The 20,579-nt window shown below is 42.8% G+C and overlaps 1 protein-coding gene across 1 annotated transcript in view; it reads right to left on the bottom strand.

Moving 5' to 3' along the window:
* Nucleotides 1-20,579, bottom strand: part of LOC127619505 (receptor-type tyrosine-protein phosphatase U-like) — a 432,480-nt gene that overhangs the window by 137,245 nt on the left and 274,656 nt on the right. The window contains exons 12-13 of the mRNA XM_052092344.1: nt 19,129-19,426; nt 2,476-2,512 (exon numbers count right to left, since the gene is read on the bottom strand). Coding sequence (XP_051948304.1) covers nt 2,476-2,512; nt 19,129-19,426 — 335 coding nt within the window. The remainder of the gene's footprint in view (nt 1-2,475; nt 2,513-19,128; nt 19,427-20,579) is intronic.

The raw sequence follows: 20,579 nt of genomic DNA on the forward strand, positions 1-20,579 counted from the left end.
TGAAAATGGTCTTCCCTTCACCCCGATGGGATGAACACTCCTGAATATTGCCATATCTTTCTTCTAGATTTACAACTGAGACTATCGATCAGCAGCGGTACTAGCTAATGAGAGTCGTTCTATGTAAACACCTGCAACATTACTGGTTGTAGACCTAAAGAGCCCCCTTGAGGACAAAACTGGAAAATGTTACATTATTTTACAAGCATCCACCAGAATGGCGTGTGACACTGTGAAAATCAATGTACCCGCAATTGGTGCTTGGCGGGTGTTAATTTCGGACCCTGCAAGTCCCTATCAGAACAGAGGCCATTTTTGGGTTGTGACCCACCAGTTGAGAACGCCTGGTTTTGAAGACAAAATGCCAGAGTAAAGGGTCTCCAAATTCAGGTCTGCCATCAAATCAGCCAGTCCAAGTTAAATCAGGTCTGTTGACTCTGAAAAATTTGCATTAATTTGGGGGCCTCACTCCAAATGGGCTTGGCAAGGCCAAAAGTTAGTCTTTATCCATTCCAGCTTGGATTCTTATCACCTGCACATCCAGGAAGGGACATGGCAACTTTACAGCAACCACAACATTCAGGACAACTATTGAGTGTCCAGTGATGACAGCTGCACGTTCTGGCCACACATTTGAAAAAGAATCACGCTGTGTTATGAACGGAGACTGGCAGCCATTTTAAGTCTCTGTCTTCATTTTCTCTGCCTGTAAATGCAGTCAGTTTTCAATCCGCTCCAGAGAACAGCATGAAATCTACCCCCATCCCCCTCTCTGTCTCTCTTAATCGATTAATTTGAGCCCCTGCAGAAATTGCCATTTGAAAATCACAGAAATGAAAGTGCCTCATTATACCATCTGCTAAGGGAACATTTACTACAACATCCTTGGTCATCAGAATAAATAAAACCATAAATAACAGAGTATGAGACGACTACAGCATAGTGTAACACTATGTTTAACTCTTTCCCCGCCAAACACAGAATTTTCCGGGTTTCCGTGTTTTAGGTGTTATACGGTAAGGAAGACCCCTCCGCATGTTTTGAAAGAGTAGGCAACTCTTTGATCAAAGAAACAGACTGCGATCGTCTCAAACATGAAGAAATGGAGTATTGAGAAGCTCAAAATATCAGACATAAACATGCCTTTTTATCAGCTTTTTGTCTGAAATGTTGTTTTTTGACAAAACCGACCTCTGTTCAAGTCGCAATAAAAAAAGAACAAATGAAGATAAAATAAAATCGTTTTTTTTTGCCTAAAAGCAGAGGCTCAGATCTGTATTGTGATATATAGCATCTTCATATATTCATGGAAGAAAATATTCTGCGGGCCATTAAAGTTTAGCGAAAATCGTCAAAAACCCTGGCGGTGGCTGGCAACTTTTTTTTAAAAACGCTGGCGGGGAAAGAGTTAAGAGTAATGAGAGCAACACAACATTCCAGATTGTCCGTGAAGTCAGCATGATGTTTCAGATAGTTTTGGTAGCCTAGGATCAGCATTCTTATCAGACACGTTTGCAGTGGTTTCAATGTGATTACCTTTCCACCTGGCGTGATTGGCAGCGCATTGCATCATATGTGTGGGAGACTATGGTTCAAACCCAAGCATTTGGAGGTTTCACTTTTCCCTCTAAAATTACTTTTTTACTCCACTAATGGTTAAGGTTTAGGTTTGAGTTTGGGGATAGAATCTATAAATATATGTTTTTCTGTTTGTTGTATAACGTCCTGTAAAGCTGAAAAGAACTTGCTTCACTACTAGCTTTTGGCGACCTCTCCTGGACATAAATGGAGCTCACACGTGCCCATATGCCCAACAACTCTAACCGTTTTGGCCACTGAGGGCAGTGTTTCGAAATTTTGGTCAACGTATACCGATTATGACGAAAGAAATATCGATCTACTCTTTCCGATTTCACTGTGAGATCAGGCTGTTACTTCACAGAATTGATTAATTAATTAACAAAATAATGAAGCAATTACTGTTAATTACAAATAAAGGAACTGCTCATTCAACTGGTAATATTGCAGAGCAACAGCCTTGAACAAAATTGTGGGGCTTCATTTGATCTCTTTTGTGTTCAACAGTATTTTGGCATTCAACATGCCTTAACGTGCTATCTATGTAGGCAGCTTACTAGGTTTTGGACAACCTTCATCTGTTTCTCCATCAACCGTAGTTCTTCTTGCTTTTCTCATTTTCTCTTTTCCATCAGTCTATTTTTGTTGGCTCGGTGTGATGAACTTGAATGAAAAATGTGTACGTAATATTTTGATTACAATACCAGGAGAATCGTGCGCAACCATCTCTGCTCGTGTTTAGAGAGAGTGCCACGTTAATATAACAAATACATCTTCATCTGTTGATAAAGTATGAGTGAGACCGCAGAAGGGGCATTTGGTTAGTGTTGATGTATATACACTGTCAGCAAAACAGGCCCTCGAGCGTGTAAACAGTGCAGATAAAGAATGAATTACCTTTACGAGCGATCCGAATGCAGTTGATCCGAGTCTCCTGAGGACAAAAGAGAAAGAGGATGTAAGTTATCAGGACAATCTGAGGGTGAGAGAATTGTGGGTATTTGTGATTTATGTATAAATCTGAATAGTATTCCCTCAGGCACACAGAAATAAATTGAAATGCTTGCTTTGATGACATTTACTAGCAAATGAATAGAAACATCAGTTAGACATAACGACTCTGTTCCAAAACCAAGAGAGCTGCCTTGCTATTTACAGTATACATAGCAGTGTTGGGGAAGCTACTTTGAAAATGTAGCTTACAAAGCTAAAAACTACTCATACCTTAAAGTAGAATAACTACACTCAAGCTACTCCTTTTAAAAAGTAGTTAGCTACATTACAAGTTACTAACAAAAAGCAGCTAACTATATTGAAGCTATTTAAAGAAGGATATATTTGCAGACATATAACAATCAGATGATATTATTGAATTCTGCAATGATTGCAGAATTTTAAAATATATCTTGATAGTTATATAATTAATTAGACATTCACTTACTACAGCAGCCACCAGTTTAACCATGGTATTTGTAGTAAAACCATAGTAACCACAAAATTAATCATAGCCATTACATTATTACTATAATAAAACCAGGGTTAAATTCCATAAGGGTTATAACATTTAAATGAGCATAAATGTCTACTTAATAGGGCGGTCCATGGATTTAACATTTTTAACTGAATTAATTACATGGTATGCCCATATTTGCTGAGAAAGTATATAGAGTATATATATATTATAAACAAATAATAAAGATAATTAAAATGCATTACATTATTTTGGCACACAAGTCAAACATTAAAAAAGACAATATATATATATATATATATATATATATATAAAGTGGCTTTAGAATCCAATATATTGTTTATTTCCATATTATTGATCATAAGCCTATCATTGGCAGCTCACAGCAATCCATTACACAAGTGAATTTGTCAAAAAGTCCGAGATTTATTATAAAGGCATGTCTAAGGATGCCTTTGGAGCTTCTAGGTTGCTTTGCGTCATAAACAGAAGATGGCTGTTTCAAGTTAAACAAAGTTTGAAACCTAGAAAAACACGTCTTGAGATCCCTGCTTTTGGATTTGCGCTCATCAAGCTGAGTTTGTTTGCAAGAACGTGTCCACACGTGTCTGCTCTTGGTAAGTGTGGTTTGTTCTCTGCCTGTATAAGCTGTGAGTTGCCTATACTGCCCCCTGGATGAAACAGTTGGTACTACAAGCTTGAATTGCTTAAGCTGCGTACACACTGCCAGTGACTTTGTCTTTGCAGGTGGCTGGCGGTGAAGTCGCTAGTGGGTGTTCCCACTACTGGTTGCCTAGTAACGTTTATAAATGACATTCACGGATGTCATTCCATTGCTGTTGACAGCGAATCTCTTTTCTTGCCACTAAAAACAAACATTTTGGAGGGAAAAGACTAAATATAAATGGAATCAGTACATAAAATGCTTTATATCAAAGATGAATGAGAAACAAGGTGTGCTATTTGCCATAGCGGCTGTTTATCTGCGGCGAAAATGCAAATGCCGGTCTGTCTGGGTCCATAAAATCCCCACGATCTCAGATACACCTTTCCACGCAGTATTTTTCTTAAAAATGTCCTTGTACGTGGGAAAAGACATATCATAGAGCACTGGAAAATTTCTAACAGCAAGAATGATCCTTTCATCCATCTTTCCGTTACTACAGGAGCTGAGAGAGAGAGAAGGATCACGTGAGCTCTCCCATCTTCTCTCCTATTGGCTGTCGCTTCCGTTAGTCGCTCTTCATTTGAATAAAGTTGAACTTGTCTCAACTTTGTCGCGTTGCTGGACACGCCCACATCTAGTCGCCAACGGTCGCGACAGCTCGTGTCTCCGGAAGTCACTGTGCTCTCATTGAAAATGAATGGGATTTTTTTAATGCATTATTTTTTATACAGTTAATCGCACTGAATTAATTATTAAGATGACAGCCCTAGTACTTAATATTCACAAATAATACACAACCCCCCCCCCCTTAATAACCCCCATTTTTGGTTCTTAATATGCAGATTTAAATACATACAAGAATGTTGTTGGCCTATACAATAGCCAAGTAAATGGGATCCTGAAATTGATTAAATCTCCATTATCTCAGTGTTTTAGTTGGCTGATTTTCATGAATTCTACTGTTTGTTTTTTGAGTTGTGTTTTTCATCAGACAGCAAAGATATATTGAATCGACTACATTCAGTGCCAGGTAACTTCACATCATTTATCGCAAGATCTTCAGTCCTACGAAATACAAATTATTCTGGAACTAAATACATTTTAGATGAGCAATATCACCCTAAATGTTGCCCTAACTAGCTTAAAGTTGTCTGAACAAACTGTTTCATATTGAACAATGTTGCTGATTTGCCAGCTCCCAGCATGCATTGTGGCATGAACACATTTTTATGATTAGTGTTATAGGCTTATTTTTTGCAGACTTTATCTTTGCTGTTGTTGTTGTTTTCATCATTACTGTTAGTTACTGTTTGTGTGGTGATGTTCAGAGCTCATCTTTTTAATTAATGATGTTTATTGATTGTCAGGGTTGTGTCAAGTGTTGAGGTCTATGTGCTGACTGACTAGATAGCACATGCTGCGTTTGCTTTGCAAGATGTTTGTGCATTAAGTGGCAAAGGTTGTACTGTGTACTTCACATAAAGTATACAGATAAAGTACAAAAGTACTAAAACAAGTTTAATTAATGAATGGACATGTTGTGATTTTGTTTGCATATTTTATTAATCATCTATGTACAGTATATGCCACCACATGAGTTCTGGAAATTCCTTTATGCATCCTAGATAAAATTACGCACGTAAGTTTTCCACTAATGAAAAAGTCAAAAGAAGCTGCGAGTTACAACAGATGTTCTAAGTTGACGGTTTATATGTCATATGTTTTGCTCACTTCTCTTACATCGTCAGCAGCATGAATGTGTCCATGCATTATGCTGCAGTTCTTAAAAAGTGACCTGCCAAATGGCGAGTTGATTCCTTAAATTCCAGTATTGTTTCTCTTGTTCAAATGAACAGAGACAGAGCTATATGGTGTTATAATAGACTTGCGAGTGAACAGGACATGCTTTGAATGTACACACGCACTCTCTGAATGAGAACAGGCAGATTTCACAAGAGTGGAGAGGAGGTTCATGCTCGCACAACTGGTACACGGACGCTCTCTCACATGACATGCATTTGCTCTCAACACTTAAAAGTACTGTATTGTAACGGCACAAAGCTACAGTCTATTAAGCAGGACGATGGTCTATTTTGACAAGGAGGAGGGCGGGGCAAGGCAGTGATTACACATGCCCAGCCTAAAATTGGCCTTTTCAACCGAGAGGGGGATAAAGACGAGCCGGAGGCACCAGTTCAGGAGCGAGAGACACAGGCAGCCGCTATGTGCGTGTGTGTCTGTGTGTGTGTGTGTGTTAATGTTTGTTTTAAGTTGAGTTTATGTCATCAAAGTATGACTGTTTAAGACATATGTTGACTGTTCTGCCAGTTCCAGCCTCCTCCTTGCCCATCCTTAACCGCAACATAGGTGCCGAAACCCGGGAAGGAGGCGGTCGGAACCAGCAGAACAATCACCGTAAACTTTAATGACATAAACTCAACTTAAAACAACATAAAACAAACATAAACACACACATATACACACACACACACACTTGCACACACTTACACACACACACAGAGCGGCCACGTGTCTCTCTCTCTCTCTTTCACTGTCTCTCTCTCACGAAATGGCATCTCCGGATCGTATTTATCCCCCTCCTGGCTAGTTAACCCGATTCAGGGCCGGGGCATGTGCCCTCCTCCTTGTCACATCTATTAAGCTATTAATTTAAATTTTTCTTCACAATACATTTTTACTGTATTTATCTTTTGATTTTACTTCTTTACTATCTTTCTCTGCACATCCACAGGGACCATTATAGTTTCCAATAAAACCAATGCAATTCCAATTATAACCATTAATGGGGTAATGGCATGAGGAATAACATTTTTCTCTATTTAATTTTTTTTACATATAAGAGTTCATTGTACTATAAAAACATACTGTATGTTTCAGAACTCAAAACTTCCTCAGCATTTGTTGAAACCAAGCTGCCAAAATGACTCATTCTCTACTTCCTTCACATTGTCAAGTTTGCACCCTGAAGCATTGAGAAGTGAGATGGCAAGGAGAGAGAGCAGGTCAAATAAGATCAGAGAGCCAATCATAACAGTGGCCATTTATTGTCAAGTCTTAAAGGAGAAGCCGCACCAAAGCATTGGTGCATGAGTGTGGCTCACGCTTTACAAATATATGACTGTATTTTGAGTCTAAGGCCATGTCCACGCCAATATACTTTCGCTTGAAAACGCATTGATTTTGCAATGTTTACCCCACTTATCCACACTGAAACTCATTTTACACCACTGAAAAACAGACACTTTTGGAAACACTTTCTAGTACCACATACTTTTGAAAAAGATGAAATGAAGAAACTGAAAACGTATTAGTGTAGACGTGGCCTATGAGTCCAGTCCACCCCCATTCATCTGCACACACACACACACACACACACACACACACACACACACACACACACACACACACACACACACACACACACACACACTGGAGTCAGTGATAGAGAGATATGATCAGATTAAGATTTACAGATGCAAATTGTGGCTTTATGGAGCAATTATGCAAATGCATCCACCTAGATTAGAGTCAAGACCCTTTTCCCCAAACAGCTGTTAAATTGCCTTTTTAATTGAAAATCAGCTTCAAGTTGCCTTTTCCTCCCTCGCTCATCTTTCACAAGGGCAGGGTGACATGTACCACTATATTCTAACATATCATTAAAACACATGTCTCACTGCCCTATGTCGGGTTTGTGGGGCTCTGGAGGGGGCTTCTGGGGATGGATTGAATGGTAGCAGGGTAATAAACTGCTGTAAGATTATATGATATGCAGGTCATGCTCCATATTGGTTAATAAGGGGCTTTAAAAGCTGGTAATGCCAATGATGCACCACCATTCAATATGGTCAATAGTCCAAATGAAAATATATCGGCGTGTAACACCCACAAATGTGACTTGAATGTTATGTGTGATGATGAATGGGAGTCGTGAACAGCCATTGGATTTATCATTTATAACTAGACTTTTATATTTTCTGATGAAAATAAGTGGTACACACCCCTGCAAAACTCACAATGTGTGCATTGCTATACAGTTTGTACCTAGAGTGGTTTTAGTGCATTGTATTGCACTAAAAAAAGGGTGTTGTGGGCGCCTCTTAAACATTGCGTGGAAGTCTGGGTGTCCTCAGTGCCTAAGGAGTGGCAGAACGGGGTGGTGGTTCCCTTCTTCAAAAAGGGGGATCAGAGAGTGTGTGCCAACTACAGGGGTTTCACACTTCTCAGCCTCCCTGGTAAAGTTTACTCCAAGGTGCTGGAGAGGAGGGTTCAGCCGATTGTCGAACCTCGGATTGAAGAGGAACAATGCGGGTTCCATCCTGGCCGTGGAGCGATGGACCAAATCTTTACTTTCAAGGAGTGGATACTCCTGGAGGGGGCCTGGGAGTATGCCAATCTACATGTGTTTTGTGGATCTGGAGAAGGCATATGACCGGGTCCCCTGGGAGAGACTGTGAGAGGTGCTGTGGGAGTATGGGGTGGGGGGGGGTCCCTTTTTAGGGCGATCCAATCCCTGTACGTCCAAAGCGAGAGCTGTGTCTGGGTCCTCAGCACGAAGTCGAGTTCGTTCCATGTAGGGGTTGGTCTCCGCCAAGGCTGCGCTTTGTCACCAATCCTGTTTGTGATATTCATGGACAGGACATCGAGGTGTAGTCGGGGTGGGGAAGGTGTGCGGTTCGGTGGGCTGGTGATCTGCTTTTTGCAGATGATGTAGTCTTCATGTCATCATCGGTCCGTGACCTTCAGCTCTCACTGGATCGCTTGGCAGTCGAGTGTGAAGCGGATGGGATGAAGATTAGCACCTCTAAATCTGAGGCCATGGTTCTCAGCAGGAAACCGATGGAGCGCGTACTCTGGGTAGGGAAGGAGGTATTGCCCCAAGTGAAGGAGTTCAAGTACCTCGGGGTCTTGTTCACGAGTGAGGGGACAATGAAGGAGAATCGGGGCAACGGGGGCAGTATTGCACACGCTCTATCACACCATTTTCACAAAAAGAGAGCTGAGCAGAAAGGCAAAGCTCTCGATCTACCGGTCAATTTTTGTTCCTACCCTCACCTATGGTCATGAAGGCTGGGTCCCCTGGCCACCTCCCTAGGGAGGTGTTTCAGGCAGGCCCAGCTGGGAGGAGGCTTAGGGAAGACCCAGGACTAGGTGGAGAGATTACATCTCAGAGCTGGTTAATGTGGCTCGGGATAGGGAAGTTTGGGACCCGCTGCTGGAGCTGCTACCCCCGCGACCCGACTTTGGATAAGCGGTTGAAGAAGGATGGATGTGGGTGGTTGCTAGGGTGTTGCTATGTGGTTGTTAAGTGTTCTGAGTGTTTTCAAGCACATTGCTCTGCGTCAGAGTAATTATGCTTTAAATTCAGGCCAAGTCTAATAGAGCAATCCATAAACATGCACCTAATTATCAGGAATAATTGTCAAAATAATAAGCATCAGCCAAGCATTCAGTGTGGCTCATGTTAAAACAATTTATTCATACTGATTGAGATGGAAATGTGTGTGAGTCAAGTAAAAAATAATCTGAATGAGTTTGACTCATTTTGTGCTACGATAAACTCACTCTGAACAGCGAGTGGCAGACATTGAGAGGTAAATGTTGATGTTTAGGACCTATTATGCATTCATTACAGCCCACTAAAGAGATTTTCTGCAAATTCCTATTAAATAGAAACGACACTTTGTTTTATTTGTAAGGTGAGACAGCCAGTCTGAATTGAGTGAATGAACATGAGTCAAAAGTGAGTGTGTTTGTTTTGTGGTCTTAATTAATAGCCTCACATTTGTACCGTAAGGACACTAAGGAGTCATTTCTGTGACAATGAGACAGACTGTGACTCTATAGGCCTCATTAAAATGACAACTGATGCTCATCTAATTTGTACTCTTTATAGAAACTCTCATGTACCGCTATCTGGATTGCTGCACAGCACACAAATACATCAAACCCAAACACCACAACAAGTAATAACCAGTACCTTAACAGAAAAAGATTTATTTAACGATTCATGTGCTTAAATAGCTTTCAAAAATGGCTAAAACACCGATAAGCCAAAAAATTATGAGCACCTGCCTAATAAGCTGTTGATCCTACGTGTGCCAAAACAGCACCGACCCACCAAGGCATGGACATTAAAAGACCTTTGAAGGTATCCTGTGTTATCTGGAACAAAAGACATTAGAAGCAGATCCCTCAAGTCCTGTAAGTTGCAAGGTTGAAGCCACAGTGGAGACTTGTTGGTCCAGCACATCCCACGGGTGCTCAATTGGATTGAGATCTGGGGAATTTCGAAGCCAGGGCAACACCTTGATCTTTTCATTATGTTCCTGTTCATGCACTGCCATCAGGGAATATCATTGCCATGAAGAGGTGTACCTGGTCTGCAACAATATTTAGGTAGGTGGCACGTGTCAAATTGACGTTCAAATAAATGGCCGGACCCAGGGTTTCCCAGCAGAACATTACCCAGAGAATAACAGCCCCTCCACCGACTTCCCACAGTGCATCCCATCACTTTCCCAGGTAAACAGCACAAAAAACGGGACTCATCGGACCAGTCTATCTATCCCAGTCTATCTAGTTTAAACCAGGACATGCGTTTTTCAACTATCCAATGAAAGTAGGGAATCTCAATGAAGAATTCAGTGGGCATTTTTAAACCAGTATGGGTGTTTCTCAACTATGCAAAATAAAGTAGAGAATCTCAATGTAGTAGGCTAATCCCAGTATGAAAATGCACACTGATTGGGAAACGCCCATTTTTGTTTTGCAGAGACACAAGTCTCCATTATTACCAAGGTCTCTGAAGTAAGTACTTGAATCTGATTGGTCAATCATTCTCTACACTGCAAAAAATATTTTACCAAGTATATTTGTCTTTTCGAAAACAATTACTTGAAAAATTACTCAAGAAGATGAATGGCACAAGATATTAAGACTTGTTTTCAGAGAAATCCAACATAATTTGGTGGGGTTCAAGCACAAAACAAGACAAATATATTTGCCAATGGGGTAAGAAAAATAAACTTGTTTTCCCTTTGAATTGTATTTTTTTTCTAACCCCATTGGCAGTCTTTTCTTGTTTGTTACAAATTTTTTTTTGATTTCTCTGAAAGCAAGATGTCATTTTGCTTCTAACTTTAACAATGCTTTGATATTTTTACTGAAAAACAAAACAAAAATTACTTAAAAATTAAACGTTAGAAAATAATTTTTGCAGTGTTGTGAAATATTTCTCATAATAATGCTAAATTGTATAATAATATACAATCAGCTCGTTATTAAGAAAAGGATAATGTACAGTCATAATTGTAAAATAAACCCCGAAACAGATAGTAGGGCTCATGTATCCTTTTTGCGAAAATAACTAGCTGACCGTACAATATCCTGCTTATTTTTACACAGCTACTTACCAAATATATAATTAAATGGACTTGAAACATTGACTTGAGTTGTATAACGTGAAAAGAAATAGACCAAAGTCTCCAGAAATGCTTAAATCTGTTTTGAGTTCTCTTGGTGTTTTTATTGTGAAAATGTCTCAATGCTCATCATCCAGCTTATAACATGACTACTTGCCAAAAATATAAATGAATGGTCATGAAATATTGATATGAGTTTAAATTATTTTATTAGCTTGCCTGTAGAGATCGCAGAGGGATGTCTAGAGAACATGACTCGTAATACCTGGATGATTGGTCTGATATCACTTTAACCCCTAGATGTGCGGTCATTATTCAGAAATATCTGACTGCTGGATGGCACAATTGACCAATTCAAAATCAAGTCTTCCAGAGAGCCATGTAATAACGTAACTTTAACCCGTTGATTGATACAAGATCATCCTGATTACTGTGTCATGGTGTACATTATCTCTAATGATGGATTCCTAAAAATTGTTTAACCGTTTTAGAAACTTTGGCAACTTAGATTGATAACTTGATGGAAATTGCTTCTTATTTTACTAACTTTTATTTCATAGCTCTTGTGATAATGTCTCAAGTAAGAAAATCAAATGAAAAATTGTCTGACAAATATAAAAGTAACGCAGAACTATCACTGTGTCCAGTGTCTATAAGAGCTGATCGTTTGAAGAGGAAATTATTTGTTGCCCCGGGACGAGTTTGAGAGTTGAATATACGTGAAAGAAAGAGAAGATGACCCATTCTACTATTGAAGCTTTTTTTTTTTAAATAAACTGAGGAAACAAAGACTGATGTAGACACAACTAACCAAGAAAAAGCAAATACTTAAGCAAAGTGTCATGTCGTATCATCATATGTTTTGCTCTTGTTCTTTCCTTCTACTCTTATGCCATCTATTGGCTCTCTTTTGTTACTTCTCTCCTTTTCCCTCGCTCCCCAGCTGTCTCTCGTCTCCCCTTAATTCTTTGTCAATTTCCTTCCCACCTGATTCTGTTTTCCCCACTGATTAGCGCTCTACTTCTTTCCCTGCTTTCTCTGCCTTCATTGTCTGAGTCTCACTTGAGAACGCTACACGCTGTTACTATCCACAGCCAGAATTGTCGCTGTCCTCCGTTAACAACCTGGATTTGTGTTCTATTCAGTTCGCCCTTCGCTGCTAGAGGTCTGGTTGTTTATGTTTACCTTTCGCCTCTCAAGGAGAAGACTTTGTGTTCTGTTGTGATCTAATTACGAACTTTCATTAAAGACTGCTTTTTGTTATATCGCTTTTGGGTCCTCACTTACTGCACATCAGAAGACTCAGACCAGAAATGGACCCAGCGATCCCGAGTCCTCTTCTGCCGGCTGTCAAGCTCCACGGGGCAATGTTAGGCGGACACGAGGGGGAGTTATCTGCTGCCCGACATGCCATTGAGGCCCTGGCTGCTCAGGTCGCCGACCTCACCGGTCAACTCCATACTCTTCGCCTCGACTCTTCGGCCGCTTCCAGGTCTTCCGGGCCCCCTGAGCCCAGGATCAACAACCCGCCCTGCTATGCTGGTGAGCCCACGGAGTGCCGCGCTTTTCTGACTCAATGCGATGTTGTTTTCTCGCTCCAGCCCACCACCTACTCCTTGAGCAGGGCCCACGTCGCATACGTGCTTTCTCTCCTCTCCGGACGGGCTCGTGAGTGGGGCACGACCATCTGGGAGGCGGAGGCTGACTGCATTAACCACTATCAAGACTTCAGGAGGGAGATGATCCGGGTTTTTGACCGTTCCGTGTTCGGCGAAGAGGCCTCCCGAGTCCTGTCCTCACTACGTCAGGGTAAGCGGTCCATCACGGATTATTCCATCGAGTTCCGGACTCTCGCCGCCTCTTGTGACTGGAACGAGCCTGCCTTGCTCGCCCGCTTTCTGGAGGGTCTCTGCGCGGAGGTCAAGGACGAGATTCTCTCCCGTGAGGTTCCCACTCGAGTGGATTCCGCGATTGAACTCGCCATCTGCATCGAGAAAGGAATCGACCTTCACCGCCGGACCCGTAAGGCTGATTCTGCTTCTCTCTCAGCCCCTTTTTCCACTGCTCTACCATCCTCCTCCTTCGCCGCGCCGTCAGAGCCCATGCGGTTAGGGGGCATCCGCATCTCGGCTACAGAGAAGGAGCGAGGAATTAACCATCGCCTCTGTCTTTACTGCGGCGCTGCTACTCATCTTGTCACATCCTGTCCGGTAAAAGCCAGAGCTCACCAGTGATTGGAGAGCGACTGGTGAGCGCAACGACCCTGGCCTCTCCTTCAAGGTCCTGTTCCATATTCCCTGTCCACCTCCGTTGGACCGGCTCTTCCGCTTCCAGCAAGGCTCTGATTGACTCTGGGGCAAAGGGCTGTTTTATGGACGAGACTTGGGCTCGAGAGCACAGCATTCCCCTTTCTGATTTAAGGGAGCCCTCGGCCCTGTTTGCCCTGGACGGTAGTCCCCTCCCCGGGATTCAGCGTGAGACGCTACCCTTGACCCTCACTGTCTCTGGTAATCACAGCGAGACCATTTCCTTTTTTATTTTTCAGTCACCGTTTGCTCCTATTGTTTTAGGCCACCCTTGGCTAGTTCAACATAACCCCTCCATTAATTGGTCTAAGAACACCATCCTCTCTTGGAATGTCTCTTGTTATGTGAAATGTTTAACGTCTGCTATTCCCCCATCTGCTCTGTCTCTCTCTCTCAGGAGGAGCCTGGTGATTTGACTGGTGTGCCGGACGACTATCACGATTTGCGAGCGGTGTTCTGTCGTTCCTGAGCTGCTTCCCTCCCTCCGCACCGCTCATATGATTGTAAGATCGAGCTCCTCCCAGGAGCCACTCCCCCCCGCGGTAGACTTTACTCTCTGTCGGTTCCCGAGCGCCTAGCCCTTGAGGATTATTTATCCACCTCGCTTGACGCCGGTACCATAGTCCCCTCCTCTTCTCCCGCCGGGGCGGGGTTTTTTTTGTTAAGAAAAAGGACGGCTCTCTTCGGCCATGCATTGATTATCGAGGGCTGAATGACGTTACAGTTAAGAATCGTTACCCGCTCCATCTGATGTCTTCAGCCTTCGAGATCTTGCAGGGAGCCAGATATTTTACTAAATTGGATCTGCGTAACGCTAACCATCTCGTGCGCATTAGGGAGGGGGACGAGTGGAAGACCGCATTTAATACCCCGTTAGGGCACTTTGAATATCGGGTCCTTCCGTTCGGCCTTGTCAACGCCCCAGCTGTCTTTCAGGCGCTCATCAACGACGTCCTAAGAGACATGCTGAACATTTTTGTTTTCGTTTATCTCGACGATATTTTGATTTTTTCACCGTCACTCCAAATTCATGTCCTGCATGTTCGCTGCGTCCTTCAACGTTTATTGGAGAATCGCCTCTACGTTAAGGCAGAGAAGTGCACCTTCCATGCCCCTTCAGTAGTTTTTCTTGGCTCTGTCATTTCCGCCGCGGGTATTGAGATGGATTCCGCCAAGGTCCAAGCCGCGCTTGACTGGCCCACTCCTAAGTCACGCGTCGAGCTGCAGCGCTTTCTCGGTTTTGCCAATTTTTACCGACGCTTTATCCGCAATTTCAGTCAGGTGGCTTCCCCCCGACCGCCCTCACGTCCGTCAAGACGCGCTTTAATTGGTCCGTCTCGGCCCAGAGGGCTTTTGACCTCCTTAAGAGCCGTTTTACGTCCGCGCCCATCCTTCTTACCCCGGATTTGTCTAGACAGTTCATCGTCGAGGTAGACGCGTCCGAAGTAGGCGTGGGAGCCATTCTCTCCCAGCGTTCCGCTGCTGACAACAAGGTCCACCCTTGCGCGTTCTTTTCCCATCGCCTGTCTCCGTCCGAACGTAATTACAATGTGGGGAACCGTGAGTTGCTCGCCATCCGCCTCGCTTTAGGCGAATGGCGACAATGGTTGGAGGGGGCGACCGTTCCATTTATCGTTTGGACGGACCATAGAAATTTAGAGTACATTCGTTCCGCTAAACGTCTTAATGCGCGCCAGGCTCGCTGGGCTCTATTTTTCACGCGATTCAAGTTTGTTATCTCCTACCCTCCGGGCTCTAAGAACATCAAGCCTGATGCCCTGTCGTGCCTCTTTCCTTCCTCGGTCCCCACGGACTCAAAGGAGATCCTCCCTAAGGGTTGCGTCATCGGGGCGGCGGTATGGGGAATCGAGAGACGGGTTAAACGGGCGCTTGGTAACACTCTTTCTCCGCGTAACTGTCCTAAACATCTCCTTTTCGTTCCTACCTCCACTCGCCTAGCCGTTCTTCAGTGGGCCCACTCGGCCAAGTTGGCAGGCCACCCCGGCGTCCGGGGCACGCTCGCGTCCATTCGCCAGCGCTTTTGGTGGCCCACTCCAGAGCGTGATACGCGGCGTTTCATAGCAGCTTGCTCCATCTGCGCTCAGACTAAGTCCGGTTACTCCCCTCCGGCGGGTCTCCTGAGACCACTTCCCATCCCCTCGCGACCGTGGTCCCATATTGCCCTAGACTTCATCACTGGTCTTCCTTCGTCGGCTGGTAAGACTGTTATTCTCACGGTTATTGATCGTTTCTCCAAGGCGGCCCATTTCATTCCCCTCGCTAAACTCCCCTCCGCCAAGGAGACGGCACAGATTGTTGTCGAAAATGTTTTTCGCATTCACGGTCTCCCGTCCGACATCGTCTCAGACAGAGGTCCGCAGTTCATGTCTCTATTTTGGAGAGAGTTTTGTCGCTTGATTGGGGCATCCGTCAGTCTCTCGTCCGGCATCCATCCTCAGTCTAACGGTCAAGCCGAACGGGCCAATCAGACTGTTGGCCGCATTCTGCGCAGCCTCTCCTTCCGCAACCCCGCGTCCTGGGCTGAGCACCTCCCCTGGGCCGAATACGCCCATAACTCCCTTCCGTCGTCTGCTACCGGTCTGTCCCCCTTTCAGTGTTGCCTTGGTTATCAACCTCCGCTGTTCACGTCGCAACTCGCCGACGCCAGCGTCCCCTCCACTCAAGCTTTCGTACAGCGAATGCACTTGGCGGCGTGTTAGTTCAGCCCTGCGCCGCTTTAGAGCCCAGACAGTTAAGGCTGCTAATAAGCGTAGATCCAAGAGTCCCAGATACTGCCGCGGTCAAAGGGTGTGGCTCTCCACCCTCAACCTTCCCCTTAGGTCCGCCCCTCGTAAACTGACCCCATGCTTCATCGGCCCGTTCCGAATTTCTCAGGTCATTAACCCCGTTGTGGTACGACTTCTTCTCCCCCGCTATCTTCGCCGTGTTCACCCGGTTTTCCACGTCTCCTGTGTCAAGCCCTCTGCCCGCGCTCCCACTCGTCCCTCTTCCCCCCCCCCGTTCACGTTGAGGGCGTCCCCATCTACAGGGTCCGCAAGATTCTAGACATGCATCCCCGGGGCCGTGGTCATCAGTTTCTGGTCTATTGGGAGGGATACGGTCCCGAGGAGAGAAGTTGGGTTCTGGACCGTTCGCTGATTGATGATTTCCTCCGGAACCGCCAGGTTTCCTCCTCGAGAGCACCAGGAGACGCTCGCTGAGGAGGGGGGGGGGTACTGTCATGTCGTATCATCATATGTTTTGCTCTTGTTCTTTCCTTCTACTCTTATGCCATCTATTTGCTCTCTTTTGTTACTTCTCTCCTTTTCCCTCGCTCCCCAGCTGTCTCTCGTCTCCCCTTAATTCTTCGTCAATTTCCTTCCCACGTGATTCAGTTTTCCCCGCTGATTAGCGCTCTACTTCTTTCCCTGCTTTCTCTGCCTTCATTGTCTGAGTCTCACTTGAGAACGCTACACGCTGTTACTATCCACAGCCAGAATTGTCGCTGTCCAGTCCTGTCCCGTATTTGTTTCCGCTCCTCTGCACCCCTCTCTCCGTTAACAACCTGGATTTGTGTTCTATTCAGTTCGCCCCTCGCTGCTAGAGGTCTGGTTGTTTATGTTTACCTTTCGCCTCTCAAGGAGAAGACTTTGTGTTCTGTTGTGATCTAATTACAAACTTTCATTAAAGACTGCTTTTTGTTATAACGCTTTTGGGTCCTCACTTACCGCACATCACAAAGTCTGGTCACAGACTGAGAGGTTTAAAGTAAATGGATTTTGTCAAAGAGGCAATTGAGCCTAAATGGTTATTACACGTGATCACTACTAGAGAAGTGGAAATAGTGTCTACAATTCCTCAGTTGACTGCATGCACCCCTGAATGTGTTGATAGTCAGCAGTTATGAAGCATCGGCCATTGTGATGAACATGGATTGATGGGTAGAAACTTTAAGGTGCTGGTGATGGACATCCCACCAACATTGAGTTTGAATGGGTGTAGTATTGTGCCAGTATATCGTGCCAATTTGGTAGTCCTTGGGGTCAGGTTTAAAAGCAAGGCAGTCAAATGATGAGATGGATTATGCTTCTGTTTATCCATTATACATGGCTGTCACGCTCTATAATTCTGATATGCAGTGAAAAGTGTTTTGGCCAAACTTTAAACAAAGTTTAAGTTTTTTTTCCCCAGTCTTTGAGTACGTGATTCAGGCTCTTTTTGCAAAAGTGGATGGCTGCAAGTACAATTCTTTGTTTATTATTCTAACACCTTCCATTATAATATACAGATCCTAAATGCAGTTGGCAATCTAACACTGTGTCCGAACCAGATGCTGCGACACGCGATAAATGATATTTTTCTATGTTAAACAGTTTTTGTACTGACCAGCTGCGACAGTGACAGGCATTCTATTTTAAAAATGCTTTCTATTTCTGTTACGTCACACCAGGCAGGCAAGTCAACAAATGGGTCTAAAATTATTCTCATAACAGTGTATTAAAGTCAACATTTCACAGCATTCAGACCAACTTTATTTTGGCTAACATTTGGCTAGTGTATGCCCATTTGCAGCTTCAGTGCGAAAATGATTTGCGTTCAATAAACAGACTGTTCCATCTGTTCCAGATTTCTACATTTTATTGTAATTATCCTCATTTTAGTGTATGGATATTGCGGTGTCGTGTCGCGTCTAGCGTGGACAGACAGATTGCTTTTGGCTGGAATCTTTTCGTGTCACGTCTGGTTAAGACGAGGTGTAACGCAGCTGAGCACAATAAATCATGTGCTCGTCCATAGACATTCAGTCTATTTTGTGAACCCACACACCTTCCACAAAGTTTTGTCAAATATCTCGGCCTCTGAGTGGACTAGTAAATTCATCTAGGTGTACTTGCAAAGCTAAGATGCTCATCTTTGCTACGACATATACTATTTCATAATAGTTAGTCAAGAACATATTCTGACATTGATTTGTTTATCATGCCTTTTCTGCTGGACTGCATATGTTGTTCTGGACATAACACTTAATTATTTAATCAAGCAAGCTCACAGACAATTAAAACTGGCTCATTTTCAAGAAAACAGCCTAAGTTAAAAGATAATGTATAATTTGTGGCAATTTGTGGCAACTTGAGGCTTACAGGAGCAGTAATTGGAGTAGACATTAGATGTTTGTCTTTCTTGTCTTAAAGAGATCATATTTCACTTTGTGGTTCTTTTGATAATCATTCGAACTATGGTGTTATGGCAACAATATAAACTAAAATAAAAATAAATAGCTTTCATTTAATATATGACTTGTCTGTTTTAATGGTATTTGAAAATCTATTATTTTCAAATTCATATTTCCACATCATTACCACAGGGTGGCGCTCACCCGAAAACGTCCTGTGTTGCAGGTCATATCTTGACATTATATGTAAGATAAATGCAATAGTGATGCATTTCTATGAAAATGTAAATAAATCTAAGCTTTCAAATGGTACCACTTATGGATATTTACTCTATGTATCAAGGGACATTTAAGTCATAAACTTATTACACATTTGTGGCCCTGCTGATGCAGAGTTTAAGGGTTTAAGACACCTAATATTAAGTGGAACCCAAGTAAAACAATGTCACAAGGGGACAGGGATTTATTGGATAGTTGTGTTTGCTCACCCCTCTGAAGTTACTGGAGGCCTGAAAGTAGATGAGGTAGCTCTTGCTGGGGTCCAGAGGAGTGTTCCAGTAACCATTGTAGGTGTGGTTGTCACCGACGGTGAAGGGTGTGGCCTCAGGTAAGCTGCTGGGCGGGAGTTCAGCGGTGTAGTAATGAGGAGGTGCACCACTTGCTCCTCCACCTCCCACTTGAGCATCTGCATGAGAGGATGGAGCAGGGAAACACTCCATGTGACCCAACTCCCTCCTCCTTACCTGTCTGGAGCCATCTTCCTCCACCACAACCACATGATACGAGCTGCAAAAAAAAAAAAAAGAAAAGAAAGAAAGGCCTTTAACTCACTCATCTGTACCAAAGCAATCAATTCTGTTCTAAAACAGCTGTTATACGCACAACTGTCACCACACATCAGATGAGTTTATATAATTGTGCAATATTGCCAGGCAATCTTAGCCTCCTGAGACACGAGCGTGACCGCTGTGTGCATTTTCATTCCCTTTTTTGATTTTAACTGGTAGCACCTAATAATTATGAAATTATAGAAGTTTCTAGAGAAAATTGTTTTGCTAAAAATGTATGTCCACATATGTGGACAGCAGGACTAAGTTGCGACGTTTTATATACTTCCAAACTATTGAAAGTCAGATTTTTATTATTATTTTCTAAAAAAAATGTAATTGTTTTTTATGTTTCCAGGAGTGCTGATTATTCATGTTTTTGAGACGTTACAGACATTACATCAGAAATTAGCATAAATAATTCCGATTCAAAGTAATGTCCAGCATCATCCAATCACTGCCAACCACGTAAAATAATAATAATAATAATAATAATAATAATATATATATATATATATATATATATATATATATATATATATATATATATATATATATATATATATATATATATATATATATATATATATATTGTGTATATATATACATATACACATTATTATTTCTGAATTTATGTACTGATTATCATTTTCACATGTCTGCCAAACATGTTGAGTGTTCCAAACATCATCTGCAGCCTGAAACAGAACTTTTGATCAGATTTTAGGAGTGAATGTACTAAGCTGCATAGGAAAACTATAGGATGCTCCCTATTTAGTGAATGACTTAACCTCCAGTGTGCTGAATGTCTGCACTGATCTCAAAACGATATACACCTTATTTTCTTCCTAGCTCCATATAAACCTCTGAAAGCAACATTTTTCAGCATTTGGATGAACCCATTCATTCTCATGATTTCGAAGGCAAAAATGTGTTAAAGTATGCATTAGTGTACATTGTGTTTTGCAGCGAGGCATTTCGTGATAAATCGCTCAACTTTTAGAAATGGCATAGCGGATGAATAAGAGACTATTCTTTTGACTCAAACAGGTTTCAATGTAAAAATGTAATGAGGTTTCTTACCAGATGTAGTTTTGTTGCAGTTTCTCCTA

Source organism: Xyrauchen texanus, chromosome 26 (assembly GCF_025860055.1).
Source record: "Xyrauchen texanus isolate HMW12.3.18 chromosome 26, RBS_HiC_50CHRs, whole genome shotgun sequence".
In the NCBI taxonomy this organism is placed as follows: Eukaryota; Metazoa; Chordata; class Actinopteri; order Cypriniformes; family Catostomidae; genus Xyrauchen; species Xyrauchen texanus.